The sequence below is a fragment of the Typha angustifolia genome, chromosome 5 (genome assembly GCF_048772165.1).
Source record: "Typha angustifolia cultivar Huaian chromosome 5, ASM4877216v1, whole genome shotgun sequence".
Taxonomy (NCBI): Eukaryota; Viridiplantae; Streptophyta; class Magnoliopsida; order Poales; family Typhaceae; genus Typha; species Typha angustifolia.
Genome location: NC_133243.1, coordinates 409,198 through 429,349, shown reverse-complemented (window position 1 = coordinate 429,349; position 20,152 = coordinate 409,198). Strand labels below are relative to the sequence as shown.

General features: G+C 38.2%; 1 protein-coding gene across 1 annotated transcript; it reads right to left on the bottom strand.

Moving 5' to 3' along the window:
• Positions 1-301: 301 nt before the first annotated feature.
• LOC140760467 (pathogenesis-related homeodomain protein) lies at positions 302-19,334 on the bottom strand. Its single transcript, XM_073097437.1, has 12 exons — positions 19,065-19,334; positions 17,418-17,910; positions 9,178-9,343; positions 8,929-9,046; positions 7,806-7,918; positions 7,299-7,676; positions 6,098-6,307; positions 3,930-4,019; positions 3,312-3,362; positions 1,139-1,372; positions 838-897; positions 302-727 (listed from the first exon to the last, which is right to left on the bottom strand). The coding sequence occupies exons 2-12, from the start codon at positions 17,831-17,833 to the stop codon at positions 419-421; spliced, it is 2,145 nt and encodes a 714-aa protein (XP_072953538.1). The 5' UTR covers positions 17,834-17,910; positions 19,065-19,334; the 3' UTR covers positions 302-418.
• Positions 19,335-20,152: the final 818 nt, after the last annotated feature.

The window sequence follows — 20,152 nt, the reverse complement described above, 5'->3', positions numbered from 1 at the left end:
CTTCTTTTTTATTAATTTTTATTAAAAAAAATAAATTTGTGAGTTCCTATCCTTCCAAAATTTCGATCAAATCACCATGAGCATATCCCATTCTGCAAGGATATTGTGAGTATTTTCAACAAAAGGGAAAGAAAATATTTGGTTCATGATAATATTTCCGGAGTATGAGAGTCTTCTTTAAAGGCAGAGGTACTCACTCACCTCTTTTGTTTGTTTGAGAGTTTTGAGAGAAGTGTTACCTTTCACAAGAGGTCATATGAAACGAGTAAAAAAAGAAGAACAAGAGGGGAAAAATAAAATAAATGAGACAAATGAGATCAAAAGTTTCAGTTTGCACTAGTAGTGAAGAACAACCTTCAGAATAAAAGATTGGTAACCTCTATTGATACTTGATTAAAAGAAGGAAAAAAAAAAGAATTTATGCCTTCTCCTTTACTTCTGCAAAGGGCACATACATAACTCTTTTGTCCAGTGAGTAGGTTTCAGTTGATATATGATCAGTATCTTTGCATGATAACAATGCCTCCTGTAAGTTTTGAAGCCTATTCTGGAGACTGCTAAGACTTTCAATCACAGAAACGTAAAGCGAATCCTTATCAATCACTTTGTCTAGCTGCTGAGAATCAGAGGTTTCCTTGGCCTCATCTGCTTTCTTCAGGTAAGAATGTCTTCTTCGACTACCCAACCATCTCTTGCGGCGGGCGGTATTCATAATTGATGTGTGCACCTATTAAATGGATTGCAGATACTGATTGAGCTCAGGGAAATGGATTTACAAAAAAATAGAGTGGACAAATTTGTATTCACCATCAAGGGAACTGTCTGATATATATATACCTGAGAATGCAGTAGACTAAGCTCCTTCAACATGATCTGTTTGACTGACGTAACGGGCCACTGCTCCGTAATGGATTGTGCAGCAATATCAGAATCAACAATAAATTACCCACATATGTAGTTGTGAAGGATTAAACAAATATTTGATGAAATAAAAGTAGTGCAGCAATACCGGAATCAATAATAAAATAGTCACATATATAGTCGTGAAGGATTAAAAAAATATTTGATGAAATAAAAGTGAACTCATAAAAGGGAATGGAACAAGTGTTCAACACCGACCAGAATGATGCTCTCTTACCTGGATTTTGTCAGCATGCCTTGCATTAGCTGGTCTTTTATGCTGCTTCCTCAAAATGCTGCCCGCTGATTTTGGTTTCTTCCTGTGGAGAATTCTGCTCATCTGTTTTGGTACACGGATAATTTCTGACAGGGGAAGGAAATAAGAATTGTCCATCAAATCAGAACACCCAGCTTCTCCAGCACTTGCTCTTGAGCCTTTATTAACATTAGTAGCATGGCTGGTTAATTTACCCTGTAATCAGCACTATATGTATTAGCAAAGTTTGTTCTAATTGGAGCAGAGGATAATGGAATCCATTATCTACATAATATGTCCAGAATGCTAAAGAAAAGTTTCACTTATTTAATAATACAGAAAAGATAGAAAAATAATCCAAGCTAAAACAACTGGATTTGAAAGCAACTCTATGCTCAGTCCATGTATTAGAGAGAAATTTAACAGATATAGCACTGGAGCTTCTAAATATATCACAAGAAATAAATTACTGGCGTGTAGGGGACAACTACATAGCTTTAGAGATTAGAAGAAGATATAAGAAATCCATTATCTACATAATATGTCCAGAATGCTAAAGAAAAGTTTCACTTTTTTAATATTACAGAAAAGATTAAAAAAAAATCCAAGCTAAAACAACTGGATTTGAAAGCAACTCTATGCTCAGCTCATGTATTACAGAGAAATGTAACAGATATAGCACTAAAGCTTCTAAATATATCACAAGAAATAGATTACTGGCATGTAGGGGGCCAACTACATAGCTTTAGAGATTAAAAGAAGAAATAAGAACAAAGATGCCAAAATTAATGTAGAGAGAACTTGCAACAGTTGCCTCATAAAGAAGCCTGAAAAGAACATGACAATTGGTCTTAATTGCTTGCAAAGAGAATATAGCTAAAATAGAGGACGAGAAGTACCAACATTTCATGTTGCATAACAATTAGTTGCAGCTTGAAGTTTGTTACTCTTTTTAATCCTCCTTGTGTGCTCTCACAAGGACTTCAGAGTCCTAAGAGTACTTAAACATAACTCCATGGTAATTGACTGAGTGAAAATCTGACTGGTGTTATGTTAGAGATTGGTCTTAATTTCAGTAGAGCTCTATTCAAACGAGTTTGATCCTAAGCAAGTATTAGCACCAACAGAGTGAAGTACAATCAGTTTCTACTTTTGCATCTTTGTCACTTTTGACAACCGTCAGCATGAGAATAATTCAGGACTCGACCTGCCCACCTTTCTACTAGCCACCCAAGCTACAATTATAAATTGTGCAAGTAGTTGAGCCATGTCTCACAATAAAATTTTGCAAAAAGATATTAACACATTTATAATCATCAAGAACACCTTGAACTCTAAAAATCCAATCCAGAGGAGACCACTTCTCTCTCCCCATCATGGGCCTTGGGATTAGTTTTCTACAATCTGAAGGTACACCTAATGGCTCAAAACTTTAGAAAATGTTTTAAAACCTTTGAAGCCATTGTTGTGCCTTCAAATAACTTGCAAGATAATCACATCAGCAAACATGGATCAAAATCCACATTGCTTGCAATTATGGTTACTTTGTCTTTTGCAATGTGTTTACTTTATGTGTAGCGCATACTGCATGCGTCTTAACAGCAATGCGCTCCTTTCATTTGTAGTGTATTTGTTTAAAGAGCAAATCGAATCTTTTATCATAACAACATTGGCTTACTGCACGTAATGTGTACTTGTACATCACATGATTATGAAATAGTGACCTTGTTTGCAAGCAACATTGTCAATTTTTTCTCTTCCGCAGGTTTCAGTTGTTAAAAATCCAAAACATGATGGTTAAAGAAGTGTTGAAATCTTTTTGCAAAAATATAACATAAATTTATTTTATAAGCAGTTTATGTGAGAGAGATATACTAAAATTAATGTTTGAGGTCCTTTGTTTTAAAATTTTTGTGAGACAGTTATTGAGGTCTCCCCTACTCTCTTTTGATTATTAAATCCATATTCACCAACTTGTTCTCCTTTCTCTTCTGCTTTTACTTTTACCACTTGTGGTCAATCCTGATATGGGAAATTGACATTAGCACCTTTGATGTAATTGCATAAAATTCTGAAACAATCACAAATAAGAAATAATGAGAATAAAACTCTTGAATGACAAATTCAATTTTCAGAATGAAATTTTTTTTCAGACCTTTCTGATTTTAAGAGCAGCATATCTGGCATTCTTGAACCACTTGCTAACCTGTAAACAAAATATGGAATTTCTAAGTTAATATGATGAATTTTCAGCTATCTTATCTAGTAGCACATATTACAGTTGACAGTTGACAAGAGTGTCATTGGGATGGACTATAATAAATCCTTGTTGTCTATTAACTGTTATATGTCTTGGCCTTCACCAATAAAGGTTGAGTCTTTGTCAAATTTCCTGCCTTTGCTTGCTAAGTTTATATAACTAGTCTTCTGGACTTGTTACAAAGCAAAGATATGGAAGAGGACACCCGCTGCCCATCGTAATTCATAGGAAAGCAAACCCAGTCCTGGGGCCATGGGTCTGAAACTACAGTGAAGATTGACAAGAATGAATTTCTGGAGAAATTTTTTCATCTATAATTCAGTTTTGCATACAATACAAACTTCTAGTATTGTTAATTTATTATTGTAACAGTCTAGATGACTTTGCTTAAGAAGGCAGGACCTAGGAGTATCATATGAAACATCAGAATCATTGACAGAACAAAATGATTTCTTAGCAAAAATATAAATTATAATAATTTCTTGCAACCATCTCAGAAAAAATTATGTATACCTTCTCAGAGGAAAGACCCAATTTCTTTGAGAGGTTTTCTTTGACAGTCCTTGAAGGAAGTTCATTCTCGGCAAAAACTTGACGGAGCTCCTGAAGTGGCGAATTCAAAATTAAGCTGATATTAGTATGCAGTTCGGCATAGAATATATTATGCAATTCCATATTCAATAGCAACCAGCTAAAACTTCAAATGCATAAAAATAACTATCAAGTATCATCTAATATTTTAGCTTAGCCACCTTATCGCAGCACCCTTCTTTCTGAGAAAATGGGGGGACACCCTATATATTGTAAAATTATATCAACCAAAATATTACATAAATAAGAAAAATAAAAAAAGGAGATACTTTTTACTTTTCAGAATCATAATAAGAGTTCTTAAGATTGTAAAACAGTTCCCAAATTCTTCAAAGTCCAGAAAGTTCCTTTAAATATCTAGTAAATGTAACAGCATGGTGATTGGAATTATCTGATACCCCATCCAGGCGACTGTTTTAGAAATATTTCAAATACTCCAATCACACCAAAACCTTTAGTTGATTTTTGGCAGGTCTCTTCACTCCCAACTCCCCAGAGAAAACTTTGATATAATACCTCAAACATAGGAACAGTGAAGAAAAAGATGTTCAACATTCTCTTCATTCTCAGAACATAAGAAGCATGTAGACATGATAACAATGCCTCTATTCTGAAGATAATCTTTCGTGTGAAGCTAGCTAGATAGAAAAGGAGTCACAACACCACAAGTTTCATAGGCACACTAGTTCCCCGCACTTTCTTCCCAAGCAGATCTGAGACCACCATCAACTAGAAACCTATGATACGATCGAACTGAGGAAAATCCATTTGGAGAATACCTCCATATGATTGTATCCCCATGTAGCAAGTAAAATCATCAGTTGCATCATATGACAATCAGCATTGATATTCAATCTTCTGAGCCATTCCAGTCAATCAAGTCAACCTCGCATTCATGAAGCATTATTAACTTTCAAAGCAAACGGAAAACTTGACACACAAATGATCTGCTATCTGTCCCTCCAAAAGTTAATAGTTTTCCCATTTCTCCCCTGTGTCTAGACTATCGGCCTTATCTACAGCATTCACTGCCATTCTCTTTCTACCTTTCATTTCTTAAACAGTATAACTTTAGAACCTCCTTGCCTCTTCAATCAGGTCTTTGTCTGCATAATTATTTAACAGCTGAAGTTCCAAGCACTCACAACACTCACACCACTCATACCACTTAGTCTACTTTAATTGTACAAAGATTGCAATTAGATGCAGGGTATGAGTAGAAAATAAAACAATGGACAGATTACCATGTAGTAAAATAGAACACCTGAGGCAATCTCTTAAATCAGATCTTGTTACCACAACCATGTAATGATGCAATTATAAGTTACTGAACACATGAAGATTCATTAAAACTTCACTCCATTGACAGCGAAACTTGCTGAATCCTATTTGACAGGTTTGACTGCTCCTTGGTTTTATTCATTTGATTATGTGTTGTCCCAGTAGCTCACATGCATATAGAGAGCAGGTAGTAAGATGTTCCATTTAACCTGCTAACTACTGGCAATAAGCATCATTTGGCACATGTGTGACACCATTCCTTTTTAAATTTTCCCCTCTTGCCAATACAAGCAACTATTGAGAGGTATCTTGTTAATTCTGGCAATATCTATAATGAGTTTACAATTTGGGAATGACCTCATTGCTGAAGCATCATAAAAGATACTGTAGCCGATACCTAACCGTACCTAAGAAAAGCCTCGGCATACTTCACAGCTTCACGGAAGGTATGTACCTAGGAAATGAGGAGATTGTTTTTTGAAACAATGCTTTCACTTGACACTTTGTATTGCTAGTTGCATCTAACACTTTCATTTCACTGCTTGTGATAAACAGATGGGGTACTGAAATTACAAATTCATAGTATTGCTTATATTCCAAGTATGAGCCTCACGCCTCACATCTCACGCCTCATGACTTACTTACAACCTCCAAACACTAACTTTCTAATCTAAGATATCACATTTTCATGGTGTTTGTAGGTCTTTCTTCAGATGACATAAAATAGTAGTAGATAGGAAACCCAACAGAAAGCTGGCTGCTGGCATACAGAAAGAAAAGAACTTTCATACATTTGGAGACCCACTTACCTTGACCGCGCTAGCTGGAATCCTGAAAAGTAATTTCTTGTTACTTAATAGTTTGTCAGATGATGTCATCTTTGAACATCCATCCTCCACAGGATCAGTTGAGCCAGGATCAGCAGAAGATTCTATTCTTCTGTGCTTTCTCCTATAAGGGCCCCAGTCTTCATCCTCACTTTGTTGTTCGCTTTCACTAAAATCCTTTCCAAACATTTCCTGCAAAGAGTGATGAAAAAGAAGGTAAAACTGTTAGTCTGCTACTATTTAGTGTAACGTTGTGCAGGAAAATTGAAAATGGTAATAAACAAGTAATACTAGTGGACACTGTCTTCTTGTAAATCTATGGTGATATGGAGATGAGGAAAACTGGTCTCCTCAAGAGGTCATGGGTTCGATTCTTGGAGAGTGGAGACAACCTATGAAGGTAAGACTGCAGACATTCTCTGTCCTTAAACCTTGTGCAGGCAGGAACCTCATGCATTCAGATGCCCATATCTGGTAGTGGCTTTGTGTAAGTGGGAACAATTTTGCTGATTAGCAACAATTTAGCATATAATATGAGTCTACGGTACTTCTCCATGTTCAGCTTCTGAGAGCTACAAAACTTGAAAAATTTAAAAGGTCTGACACTCTGACTTCTGGAGAACTTTTAAGGAACCCTATATTCGAGACATCAAATGACAAGTATCATTTATTGCAGCATTAGAGGATGATGTTTGTTCTATTATACAACATTCTTATCCAATTGGCATCTTAAAGTTAATGTCTGCAACTTGCATCTAGAAGAAAGTGATTAGTCACATGATCAACAATAAAATATGTACAATTGAAAGGAAATTGACCTGTTGTGGATCTTCAATGTGATACAAGTACCAGTTTCATATTCTTGGAGATGACTAAATGCTCTTTTAGATGATATGGACTAATACTAAAGACTTTGTTGTTAGTGTTATTGTTGTAAATATACCAATAAAAGGTTTACCACACATCATGGAATTGCTATTCATAACCTTTCAGTAATCAATCAGAAGCACTTTCAACAAACAAGACATAGTATTAAACTCAGACTGAACATGCTAATAGTTACGGTTATGCATATATGAGTGACTATACATATTTCTTGTATGTATCTATGTATTATTTACAGTACATATGTAATAAATTGTGAAACGTGAAAAAATATGTCTGGAGGGCTCAGGATACTTACATCATGAAGTTTTCTGTAATCAACATCCCTGTGTTGCCTTCTGTAGCTAAGAATCTCACAACCATTACATTCGCCAAATTCAGTGTTTACAATTGAATTATCTGTACCGCTGTCACGTTTAACATGAGAAAATACTCCCGGGTCACTATGAGAATCGGACTCATAATATGACATAACTTCATCCAATGAATAAAGTTGGCTTCCTGAAATGCTAGAATCACCAGAAACATAATCTTCACTGCTTGCTCTGCTGTTCCTGTTATCATTTACTTCTGGGTTATAATCTTCATCTGCAGAGTCCTCAGATGGCCACTCTTCAGCAGGATCAAGATAAGAACTATCAACATCAGGATGTCCAGTTGCTTCCTTGAAAATATCCTGTTATAGAACACTAAAGATATATTGGAAGTACTCAAAAAAATTTCCTTTTCTTTTTATTCTTGGAATATCTTCACAAGCAAAATGTCAGATAAAATCGTCCATTTGTCAGAAAAAGTAATTACTTACCTCCGAGGTGCTGTTCAATGTGAAGTTTGTGCATAAATGTGCATTAATAGCTTCTAGAATTTTCATCTTGCTCTCACAAAATTTGCAGAACCATCCTTGATCTCCTGGAGGAACTGGGATAACAGATTAAAGTCAGTTTTGCAATCAGAGCTTCCATATATCAAAATTTCATAAACACTACCTGCATGAGCATTACACAGTCTCCAAGATCAATTTTTTGTTGAAAAAGGGAGGGGAATATCTACCCATGACATACTTCAACAAATAAAACAATAACAATGTGCATCTTATTGCATGCTATTGTGTAGCAATAATCTTGATGCTCCTTACAAAAAATTAATCATCTAGATTTTGGTTCCAAAAGCATTGGGCCCATTCAAATCAGTAACTGAAATCTTCATCACAGTTCAATTTAAACTATATGCCTAAGACATAGAATCGACAGTTCATGGCCCTCTCCATGCATCATCATCATTGTCATCATTATTATCATCAACAACAACTGCTACTCCAACTATTTGGAGTTGGGCAGTCAGCCCACATTAACACATTATATGTTAAAAGTATGAATTACTTCTCAACTCCTAATAACATAAATGACTTATGACAGTTTAGTTTTGCCAAGCAGCATTTAAATCAAATTTCATGTGTTTCAGGACATTAATGACCATTACAAAAGAGTGCAGATGATTAAATAGGACATGCCATAAAATCTGGCTTTTGAAAATAATCACCGGCACATCCGGTTAACAGTAGCTTCCTAGAAACAACCTCATACACATGGACAAAACTGCTGAGCCTCAATTATATCCTACCATGGCATGAAATAAGACCGCCAGCTCAGAACTTGTTAACAAGCCAAAGTTTTATCATTGTCCCACTTATTCTACTATGAAAGTTGTCAGATATTGAAGAAGCAAATTCTCTACCACCTTCAGGACATGCAGTATAACAAATATTCAAGCTTGTTGCCTCATCAACAACCACATTACAATAGACCACTGTTTCGGACATTAGACACAGACACTTGCATATGCTTCTATGCATGGATGTCCTAAGAAAAATGAAATACTATGCAAGAGAATATTGATCAATTTGCAAGATATAAAAATAAGTTACCTACTTTTTTCTAAAGGAGGCTCCAAACATTTCTGGTGAAAACCACAGTTGCAAGTCCCATCACATAGTATAATGTCATTATCTGGAAAAGCTTCACGAGATTTGCATTTTGCACAAAAGATCTAATAAAAGACACGTATAAATGTCACAATTCTCCAATCCTCTGGAAATTTTCTAAAAGAACATACTTTTCTACAGACGACACTCGACAGTGAATAGTTACAATTATTATGAGGTATACAATTATACATACATGTTCATGAGAGACAGACCCATCTGGATAAATCGCAGAGTCTTCAATGCTTCCAATGGAACTAAGCAAATCTAGTTGATGAATAACATCACGGATACCAAGTTTACACTTTAATATCTGCTTTTCAGCTCTTTGCAGCTCCTTTTCTGGCTTGATTTTTTCTCGGCTGTAATATTATGGAATTGTTAGCATTTATCATGATTATATCACTATCCTGTGTTATTCAATTAAAGGCAGAACTGGAAGAGAGATCATATAAAGTAGTAACCAGCATTTCTCTGAGCATAAAGTTAAATCTACTAATTTGAACATGATCTGCTTATACACAAAAATGTCTACCAATCACTCCAGATAAACAGAAGAAGTATAATTTTAAATTTGTGGTACAATAAGAAATTTTCTTTTTTAAATTCATCCACAATTGGATATTCAACCGGATTTAGCATACATTCTGTTTATTTATAATCTTCTATGTACATTGCTTCTAATGTAGGGCCAGATTGCTCTAATCTCATATTTGATCAAACCACAGATATCAATGTATACAACCAACAGATGGGCAAGGATAAGAGATCAGTAAGAACAATAGGATCCACAGTTGGAACTCGTTTTATCGCTTAAGGTACAAAGAGAGAGATTGGACAAAAATAAATTAGAAGGCAGCAGTAGATAATTTCAATAGCTGATGTACTCAAATTTCTTGGTTAATTTTCCTGCTGCTGCAAAATTTTGTCTAAAGGTTTTCCATACGAAACCTTCTGTGTGGAATAATTGTTTTCTTATCTTTGATATTTGCACGAAGTCTAGTAAGTAGTTACTAGTTAGTAGAAACATCATAAGAAGAGGAAAATACATGCCTTAAGTGAGACAAAGCACTGAAGAGGAGCATTGAGAGCCGAAGAATTGAGAAAGAATGAGACTAAAGGAAAGATCAATTTTAGGATAAGGATAAAGAAATGGAAATCGCCTATATGTAACTACTTAATCTATCACTTTGTTAACCAACTTGTCTGAAGACAGTATGGCAGAGAATTGATTTGAGTGTTTAACACTAGTAAATTAGCATAAATCCAAAGGAAAGAAAATTTAGCATATTATATGTCAAGATATTTAGCTTGTAAAATAATGAACAGTAAGGGAATTTGGAAGTTGCGAGAGTATGATATCTGTTGTGGCAGATGTTGGATGTAGAATAATATTCAAGAACGCGAAGCATTTGTGAACCTTCAAGCAAACAAAAAAGGACCTCCTTTCAGTTGAGAAGTTGAATAGATAATAAAATATTCTCTGGAGGAATACGACAGGCATGCTGCTGAATTCTGATTAGGTTGAATAGTTGATTATTGAGCAATAGGAAGCTGTTCTCTGATGAGTTTGAACTGTGACCACCTCGTCATGAGGATGTAAGCTTTCAACCACCTCTTAAGAAACTTCCCTTGGCAAGTCAAGAAAGGGAGGGCTTTAATACACAGAAAGCCATTCAAAGGCAGTCTCTAGTAGGTCATAACTGACTGCATAAACAGACAAAGCAAAAAATTATCACGCTTGTGGCACATGTGACTGTTAGCCAGAAACATGGCACATACCAACTTGGTACGGTTGGTACCCATACCAAATAATATGCATGTTAGAATAAAATCTTAAACTGCCAATCTATAATAACTTGAGCTTTTAAAGAAGATGGTGAGTTTAAATGATATTAGAGTAGAAGATCCTAAGTTCAAATCCCACTAGACCTATTTGTCTATTAAATATGAAACCTCCACCCCTTTAATTCAGATTCAAGTCTTGGACCATTCAAAATATTTTTAGCCAGACCTGAGGGGAAGAGCTAGAATTTAAAGATTAAAAATCACCATTCCCTATCAACTTGAGATTTAGAGACATGTACAGCTTGGACACATCTCAGCAAGGGTTGATATATGTTGAGATTATTGATTTTATAAGAGCCTACGAGAGAAACCATCATGTTGTAAGTGGACTTGTAGGCTATATTAGCCAAGTCATTAGATTAATAAAAAAATACAAAAGCCCTTTTAAAACATTATGGTATCAGAGCCATGTTAGATTAGCCAAAGAAAAGGGGTCGCCGGCTATTGATCTTCTTCCGGTGCTGCCAGCGGCACCACCATCTCTTGGTGACCCCTTGAAGGGCCCAGGCGGTCGGGATCTCCGTGGAGGAGAGCGCCGGTGGTCCCGTCAGACATAAGGCGGCGGGTTGGGGCTTCTCCATCGTTGATAATCGCGATCCCTCTCACCTCTCGAAGGCCCAAGCGGCGGTGGTGGTGGCAGCAGAGGCGACCTCTCATCGTGTCTCTCCCGCAAATCCCAGTCTCTCTTCCGAGTAGGTGGAGGCGAAGGCTATGGCAAGTCGTCGTCGGGGCTCTCGCGCCACTTCTAATTGCAGTCGCGCCAGCAACCTATTTGGTGCGGTGGGGCTCTCACACCGGCATGCAGTGACTCCCCCCCGCCCCAAATAGCTGCCATTGGTTCTGCCTAACACGGCATCAAGTAGCCCACCCTCTAGTCGATAGCCCCTAGCCTACAAAGAGGTAGAGATCTCTTTGTTTTATGATCTGTAAGTGGACGAAGCTGGATTTCTCCCTTTGTGGTATGTTGGTCAGGTAGAGATCTCGATGCCTTGAAGGCCGAAATCTAATCAAGAAAATTAAAGCTTGAGATCGAGTCAAGGCAAGAAAAGGAAAGAAGTCGCACATGATTTGTGTGATCTAGACTTGAATCCTTGAGATTGATCGATGGAGGATATTATGAAGAGGTTGAGTGAAACTGAACTCAAGACCTTGCTTCTGGTGTTAGGTCGGCAAGGCGAGGGGTCGATACCGGCACATCCACAGCCTATGAGACTTAGATCTTCCACCTGTGGATTTGAAACTTGATGGACCAGCTACATACTTGAGTTGGTCGCGTCGGATCGAGGCTGCTCTAATAGGGAAAAGACTAGATGGATACTTGACAGGAGTCAAGGTTGAGTCAGCAAGTGATAGTGCTGAGGCAAAAGAGTGGAGGACCACACACGCCTTGCGTTACACCTGGCTATTGAACTCAATGGTCCCAAAGATTGCTTCAACAGTAGATGGCATTCGAAAGGTAGTGGATATCTGAGCGAAGCTAAAGAAGACCTATGCTGGGGCCGAGAACCACATGAGGGTGTTCCAAATCCAGCACGACATAGAGGCGGTGGTGTAGGGTGATAGATCTATTCAGGAGTATTCCATGGAGCTAGAGTAGCAGTGGCAAGATCTTGATCATTTCTCACCTATGTCGAGCTGTAGTGATCTGGAATGCAAGAGTAGGGAGTTCAATGCACAGATGAGGACTATACAGTTCTTGACTCATCTAAATCCGACTTTTGATCAGAGGAGATCAGTCCCATAGACGAAGATTCCTTCACTAAATAAGGCCATCTCTGCGATGATACAAGAGGAGAGTCACATGAGGTTGCATCCTAAGCCGGGTGGACTTCTAGGTGCTTGATCAACATTAGCTATAGTGAACTCAGGTATGACTGGTGCATAGGGAGAGGATTGTCAGTGCTACAACTGCGAAGAAGTGGAACACCTAAGTAAGACATGTTCGAAACCACCGAGGGAGAGAGAGATAGGTGAGAGAGGATACAGGCTGTGAACGTGGAGGTCGTAGAGGAGGCAGAGGTTGGGGCTACTAAGCACATCTGATGGTAGATCCACATGTTGAGGATACAGGCTTTACCGAGGAGGAGCACAAGTTGTTCGAGATGCTCAAGAGGAAGCAAAGAAAGGCGGGAGATGGAGGAAGGAAGGAGACATCCACATCTGACCTCAAGGGTAACTCTGCTACCTTTGCTCATTCTGCTACAGATACTGCACATACTCTTGCCTCTATACCTCTCACGAGATCACTAGACTGGATCATAGATTTTGGTGCATCTAGACATGTGATAGGGGCCTCTAGTGAGTTCACCTCTTATACTCACTTGACCCCTCTAAAGAGCATTCAAACAACAAATGGTACAGCCCAGTCGGTGGTTGGTAAGGGTCTGATTTAGTGAACTTGTCCAATGTATTGCATGCTCCCTCATTTCCAGTGAATCTTTTGTCTATCAATGATATTATCCTCCAACTAAATTGTGTTGTTTCCTTTAATGTTCCTAAGATGATCTTCACGGAGAAGGAGACGAGCCAGAGACTTGGGACTGGCACGTGGCATAGAGGATTGTGGTATATGGATATAGGAGGTTTCGATTCAGCACTAACATCTGTGATAAAGGGGGCTAGAGTAGAAGGTTCTGGGATGACTATAGAAGAGGTGTTTCTACAACATCATCAGCATATGAGTCATATTTTCTTTTTTGTTTTGAGTCTGTTGTACCCTTCATTTTATGAAAGGGCAAATAAAGAAAAGGTAGTATGTGGTACGTGTGAGTTAGGAAAACATACCAAAAGCTCTTATCATAGCTCTGGTAATAGGAGTTCTGGGGTTTTTGATCTTATTCACTTTGATGTATGGGGGTCTTGTCCGGCAAATACAATCAATGGTTATAGATATTTTGTGACCTTCATTGATTGCTTTTCTCGGGTTACTTGGTTGTATTTGATGAAGAACAAGAGCGATGTCCTTACATGTTTTAAAGACTTTCACAAGGCAGTACATACTAAACATAGTGTAGTGGTTAAGGTACTGAGATCCGACAATGGGACAAAATACACCAACAGGGCGTTTGAGGAGTACTTATCTGCACAAGGGATACAACATCATACTACTTGCCCATATACACCGGCATAGAATGGGATAGCAGAACGGAACAACAGACACCAATTAGAGGTAGCTCGGTGCATGATGATCTCAATGAATATTCCAAACTATTTGTGGGGGCAAGAAGTTTTAACAGTTGATCAACATGCTGCCCTCGAGGTTATTAGATTGGAATTCCCCTGTGAGACGCTAAAGGGTGATAATAGAGGAGTTCTTCCCTTGAAAATGTTTGGTTATGTGTGCTTCATGAGAGATCCGTAGGAAAGTTGGATCCTAGAGTAGAAAAATGTGTCTTTGTAGGCTACTCTGCCACTCAGAAGGGGTATGTGTATTGGAGCTTAGGAGAGAGGCGATTGTTTGTGAGTATGAATGTGACTTTTTGTGAGTTTGAGCCATACTATCCCTCAAGAGTAGCCTCACCCTTTGGTGATTCGCCAGATAATGGAAAAATTGGGCGAGAGGGGGAGAGAAATGAAATAGAAAGGCTGACTCAGTCAGAGATGATATCGGGTTCTGTTGTGAGAAAAAAAGTGGGTGAGGATGAGTTGGAAGTAGAGGTGAGAAAAGGAGGAGAGAATCAGGCTCCGAGGGAGTTGAGAGTGTACCAGAGAAGGAGAAAGGTGAATGTGCCTATGCCTACAGTACCGCTTGTGCCAAGTCCCTCGTCCCGGTCTCCTCCAACTCCTGCAGACACCTGCACCATCCACCACAAACTCAGGCGATATGATTCCTCCCTCTTCTCTTTCCGTGACATTAAGGAGGACCTTTCACAGCAATGTGGGAGACCCTCCTAATCGTTTCGAACATTATTCTAATCTCTCATCCACATACAAAGCATTCATTGCATCATTGGACATTGTTTCTATTCCCAAGTGTTGGCAAGTAGCAAAAGAATAACCAAAGTGGCCGGTAGCCATGCATGAGGAACTAAGAGCTCTTGACAAAAACCACACATGGGAGTTGGTGTCACTACCACCCAGAAGAAAGGCGATTGGATGCAAGTGGGTCACTGTAAAGCAGAATCCAGATGTGCAGGTTGAGCGCTACAAGGCACGCTCGATGGCAAAAGGGTACAGTGGCATCGACTATGATGAGACCTTTGCACTTGTAGCGAAAATGAGCATCGTTCAGACATTGATCTCATTGGTAGTGAATGGTGGGTGGCAACTACACCAACTAGATATAAAGAATGCGTTTCTTCATGGGGACCTAGTGGAAGAGGTGTACATGGATATACCATCAGGATTTAGCACTGACAAGACGGTGGGCAAGGTCTGCAAGTTAAAAAAGTCTCTATGGGCTAAAGCAGTCTCCACGAGCTTGGTTTAACAGGTTCAAGAGAGCTATGGTAGGTATGGGATACCAACATATCAATGCCGACCACACCATATTCTTTCAACAAAACGAGGGTCACATAACTATACTTGCAGTCTATGTAGATGATATAATCGCCACAGGGAACGATGAGAGAGAGATTGTCCAACTCAAGGTGAGACTAGCAAAGAGTTCGAGGTAAAGGATCTTGGTATGCTTCGATACTTCCTTGGGATAGAGATAGCTGGAGGAGTGGAGGGGATTGTTCTCTCCCAAAGGAAGTACACACTTGATCTCCTTACTAAAACAGGAATGTTGGGGTGCAAACCTGTAGTTACACTGATCGACCAAAGGCTCAAACTCAATGCAAAAGCCAAAGAACCAATTGATTATGAGAGATACCAGAGACTGGTAGGCAGGTTAATCTATTTGAGTCACACTCGTCCAGATATCTTGTTTGCGATAAGTGTAGTGAGTCGCTACATGCATGACCTACAGAAAGATCATATGGACATGGTGTATCAGATCCTGAGGTATCCGAAGAGTGCTCCTAGAAAGGAATTGATTTTCAAGAATAACTGTCATGTGAGCATTGAAGGCTATTGTGACTCTAATTGGGCTAACTGTGCTGACGATAGGAGATCCACCTCAAGGTACTGCATCTTTGTAGGAGGCAACTTGGTCTCTTAGAAGAGCAAGAAGCAGTCCTTGGTGGCAAGATCAACAGCAGAAGCAGATTACATAGCTATAGCTTTAGGAGTCGCAGAGTTGATATGGCTAAAAGGTATATTGGTGGAATTGAGGTTAGATCAAGGAGCCAGAATGAAATAAGTCAATCATAAGCATCGCCAACAACCCAGTGCAGCATGACAGAACCAAGCATATTGAAATTGATCAGTTCTTCATCAAAGAGAAGTTGAATAGTGGACTCCTGGAACTAGACCATGTCTCAACTAAAGATCAAGCAGCAAATTGTCTAACAAAGGGGCTTAATTCGTTGGACCTAGCTAGACGATGTGACAAGATGGGCTTAGTGGATATTTTTCGCCCACCTTGAGGGGGAGTGTTGAGATTATTGATTTTATAGGGGCCTATGAGAGAATAGACCATCATGTTGTAAGTGGACTTGTAGGCTATATAAGCCAAGTCATTAGATCAATAAAAAAATACAAAAGCCCTTTTGAAACATTAATATTTTAGTTGGCACTAATAGAAAAAAGGAAGTATCAAGATGGTCCCACATATTGTTGCCAATAAATCACTTGCACAATATGTGCTGACCCTCATCAAGCTTACATAGAATACACAACAAAAAAGGAGAGAGAAAATAGTGACAAGACAGGACAAGAAAGGCAAAGACGTTATTCTTAAAATTGTTTGTGAGCCTCAATATTGGTTATACAAATGGACTTAGTTGGCATGCCCTAATCTAAGATGGATTGACAAGTAAAGCTTCAGTGGTATACCTTGAATTTGGGGCCAATTTTCAGGTTTCAATATTGGTTATACAAATACTGAAGTATTAAGTGGTTATTCCTGTCTGATCCAAACTTGAATTGGCCCACTCTAAGCTGAAATCAAGTTCGGCATCTTCAATGGCATTATGTTGGTTGAGTTAGAAAGGCCAAATGCAGTTTCCTGACAGAAATAGTTCTGACAGCATAATTCCATGGGAACTTGAGCTCAAGATCCTCAAAATAAACAGACTCTTTAGGGGGGGGGGGGGGGGGGGGGGGGGGGTGGGGAGTCCAACTTCAATTATTTCATTAGTATGATTAGTCCTTTGATCTAATGTGTTGGAATCAATGGTGCAATTAAAATTAACTATCACTTTTATTATCCAACTCCAATTCAAGATCCAATCAGTCTTAAAGTAGTGATGCATGTCATCTACAAGTTAAACAAAATAAACATGATAAACAACAAGATATAAACTATGTGGCAAGCAAGTAACTAGTAAATAGCTTTTGTTCCCAAAGTTTTGAAATGATATTTATGCAGGCATACACAAGACCTAAGCTCAAGTTGACAAGCATCTCCAACCCCAAAAGTAAGCCCACATTTATTCAAATAGCTTTTCGTAGCACATCTAGAGTTCTTTTCCTTACTTGTTTTCTTGGTACCTGAGAGGCTGAGACAGACATACTCATTACATTGACAATGACATTACATACCTTTGGCCCTTCCATCCTTCTCCAGAGTATGCATCGATAAGATTCTGTTCCAATTTGATTTTGATGAGAAGATATCTTGCTCTTCTCAGTAAACGGGAGGCGTCATCATTCTCTGCATCTTTTCTCTTCCTTCTACCTCTCTTCCTTTTGATTAATTTTTTTGCAGTTTCGCCATCTGGAGTGTTTGAATTTCCTGAATATATTGTGGAATGCAAGGAATGAGGGTATTTGATAGAACTATGACCAGATTTTCTATCAAGTGCTTTCATTGGTTTGCCATCCAGATTGTTCTTCCTCCTCCTCCTCCCATTTTTCAAATGCAAATTTGGTTTACATTTGTATCCATTGTTGCTGGAAATTTTACAGTGGTTCTTGTTTCTTTGTATAGGAAGCTTAGAGCTTAGCTCCTTCCTCATTACTGAAGACTTTCTAGAGGTGTAGAATACTAGATTTTTTTTTCAGTGGTTCGCATTTCTTAACCTTTGTAATTAACCTGTGCAAGTAAAATATAGCAAAATGTACATATCAGAGCCATATAAATTGATGTGATTGTTCAGAGAAGAAAATACAATTGAGCTGATTGGAACGAGGAATAAACATCAAATAAATGATGCATTAGATTTACTATTTAGCCATAGGATGACATTTCAACAGACACAGTTTTTCTGTCCTCTCTTGAAAGAAAGAAAGAAAATATGATCAACTTCTATATTAGCTTGGAAATTGATAAATGATAATTCCAGTAAACTGTCAACAACACAATACTATGAATCAAAGCTCCATTTAAAATGTTGCACATCCTTCCATAGGAAAATTTAGCCATTTTAATTATTAATATGTTTTATCTGTCAATAGTTCCACAAAGGAAAAAAGTACATCAATTCAGCTAACACCATTTTGTGAAGTCATTGTCCTCCTCGCAGACGTCAGTGGAGTATATTTGGCCAGTTAGTTAATTTCATCTGCTAGACATTTTTCATTAATGCCATTGAGAATTGTAACTAGAAACTGCCTTGAACACAACGAAACAAAATTGCATTGTTCCATATCCAAAAGTTTCTCACTATGTAATTAACCAATTCTATCAAATCAAACTGATGAGATCGGTTATTACAAATATTAATTGAACCAACAAACTATGAGAGTATGATACTAAGAAAGAACTACCAATTTCCATAGAGGTCGGATATGGGCAATAAAAGGTGGATCTGGTAATTAGCTTCTCCAGATTCTGATAGGTGCTATATGCCATTGCATTTCCATGATCAACTAATTTACCATTCCAGTAATTTGCCCTTGCTGACGGTATTCATACACAAAAAGATATCCTTTCTACCTTATTCCTCAAGAAAAATTAAATCTTTGCTACATCCCACATCTCTCTTAACAAGGCTTCTTTCTACTTCACATCAGATTGATCCCATATCAAATTATCACCAGAAACATCAAGAACACATCAAAAGAAGAGAAACCCAATGATCCTACAAGACGAACTGCTTAAAATCCATAAGAACCGAATAATTCGGTCAAGCCCGTTACAGAAATCCATCGAATTCAGCCAAATTAACGTTGCATTCCATGTCACCTTCTCCAATTTGACCAAACCAACAATCTGAACATCGATATGGAAGGGGAGAAATGTAGTACCTTTCAGAATACAATAAGAATCTCCCACTTCTCTCCAACCGACTCCCGAATCGCAAATCCACCGCATTTGACACCGGGAGACGTGATCCCCGAGGCGTTCTCCTGCGAGGCGTCGTTCTTGGTGTAGATGGAGATGCCGGTGAGGGGAATCAAATAGGAATCGAGATTCTACGACAAAGGAAGGGAAGGGAAGGGAGGAGAGAAGGGAGGAGTGGGAGGAGAAATGGTGAGAGGGTTATGCGGACTCATACGGAAAAGAGGAGAATAAGAAGAGTTATTCTGATGGTTATGCGGATTCAAAGGAGTTATTCTTCATATGGATTTGTTTGTATTGTAATGAAGCATCACTTCTTTGTTTAAGAAAAAGATTTTATATATTAATCAAGACGAACGACTAAAAAAAAGCTCCGTTAGAGTCGGAGACTAAAAGTTACAAAAATTCTATAGGATAATCCTCATTCCACGTACACCTATAACCAAGAATTTGATCGCAATTAACTAGCCGATTATCTACACAATCGGCTTCTCTGTAGGATCGATTAACTTTACAATCTAGTAAATTATGAGTTAAAATTATAATGTCACCGGTAATAGTGTCAATTGCCAAAGAGGCATAGTTGGGTCTATTTATGATGTTAACCAGTAGAAGAGATTTTAACTCTATGAAAAGATCAGGGATTTCTTTGTCCGTAAGATAGAGGAGAGCTTTTAGCATTGTGAGCAGAATGATATATCTCAAAGTGAACCCTTACAAGTATTGGAACACCACTAGCCTGTTGGATTATGAAGCCCGCCCCTCCCATCTCACACCGATTAATAGATGAGCCATATGTGTTTACCTTTAACCACCAGAGGTGGTTCCTATCGGATAAGGAGTTAGAGAGATTAGGTTTCGTAGGATTGATGTAGAAGTTTTCAAAATATTTATTTGTTAGTGTAATGACATAAACCGAACCTTTTTAATATCTATCTATTCACCATTAAAGATTACATTTTTTCAAAATCTCCGCATGTACCATGAGATAACAGATAAACAGGTCTGCAACCAGGCGTTAGATTTAGCTAAAAGCTCCGTTCCCTCATCAAAC

What these genes read in the sequence shown, in the direction of transcription:
- LOC140760467 (XM_073097437.1), bottom strand. Translation starts at nt 17,833, where the DNA reads ATGAGGAAGGAGCTAAGCTCTAAGCTTCCTATACAAAGAAACAAGAAC. An exon ending in CATTGAACAGCACCTCGGAG is followed by an intron (nt 7,677 to 7,805) that starts GTAAGTAATTAC and finishes GTTCTATAACAG; the next exon opens with GATATTTTCAAGGAAGCAAC. An exon ending in TTAGTCTACTGCATTCTCAG is followed by an intron (nt 728 to 837) that starts GTATATATATAT and finishes TCCATTTAATAG; the next exon opens with GTGCACACATCAATTATGAA.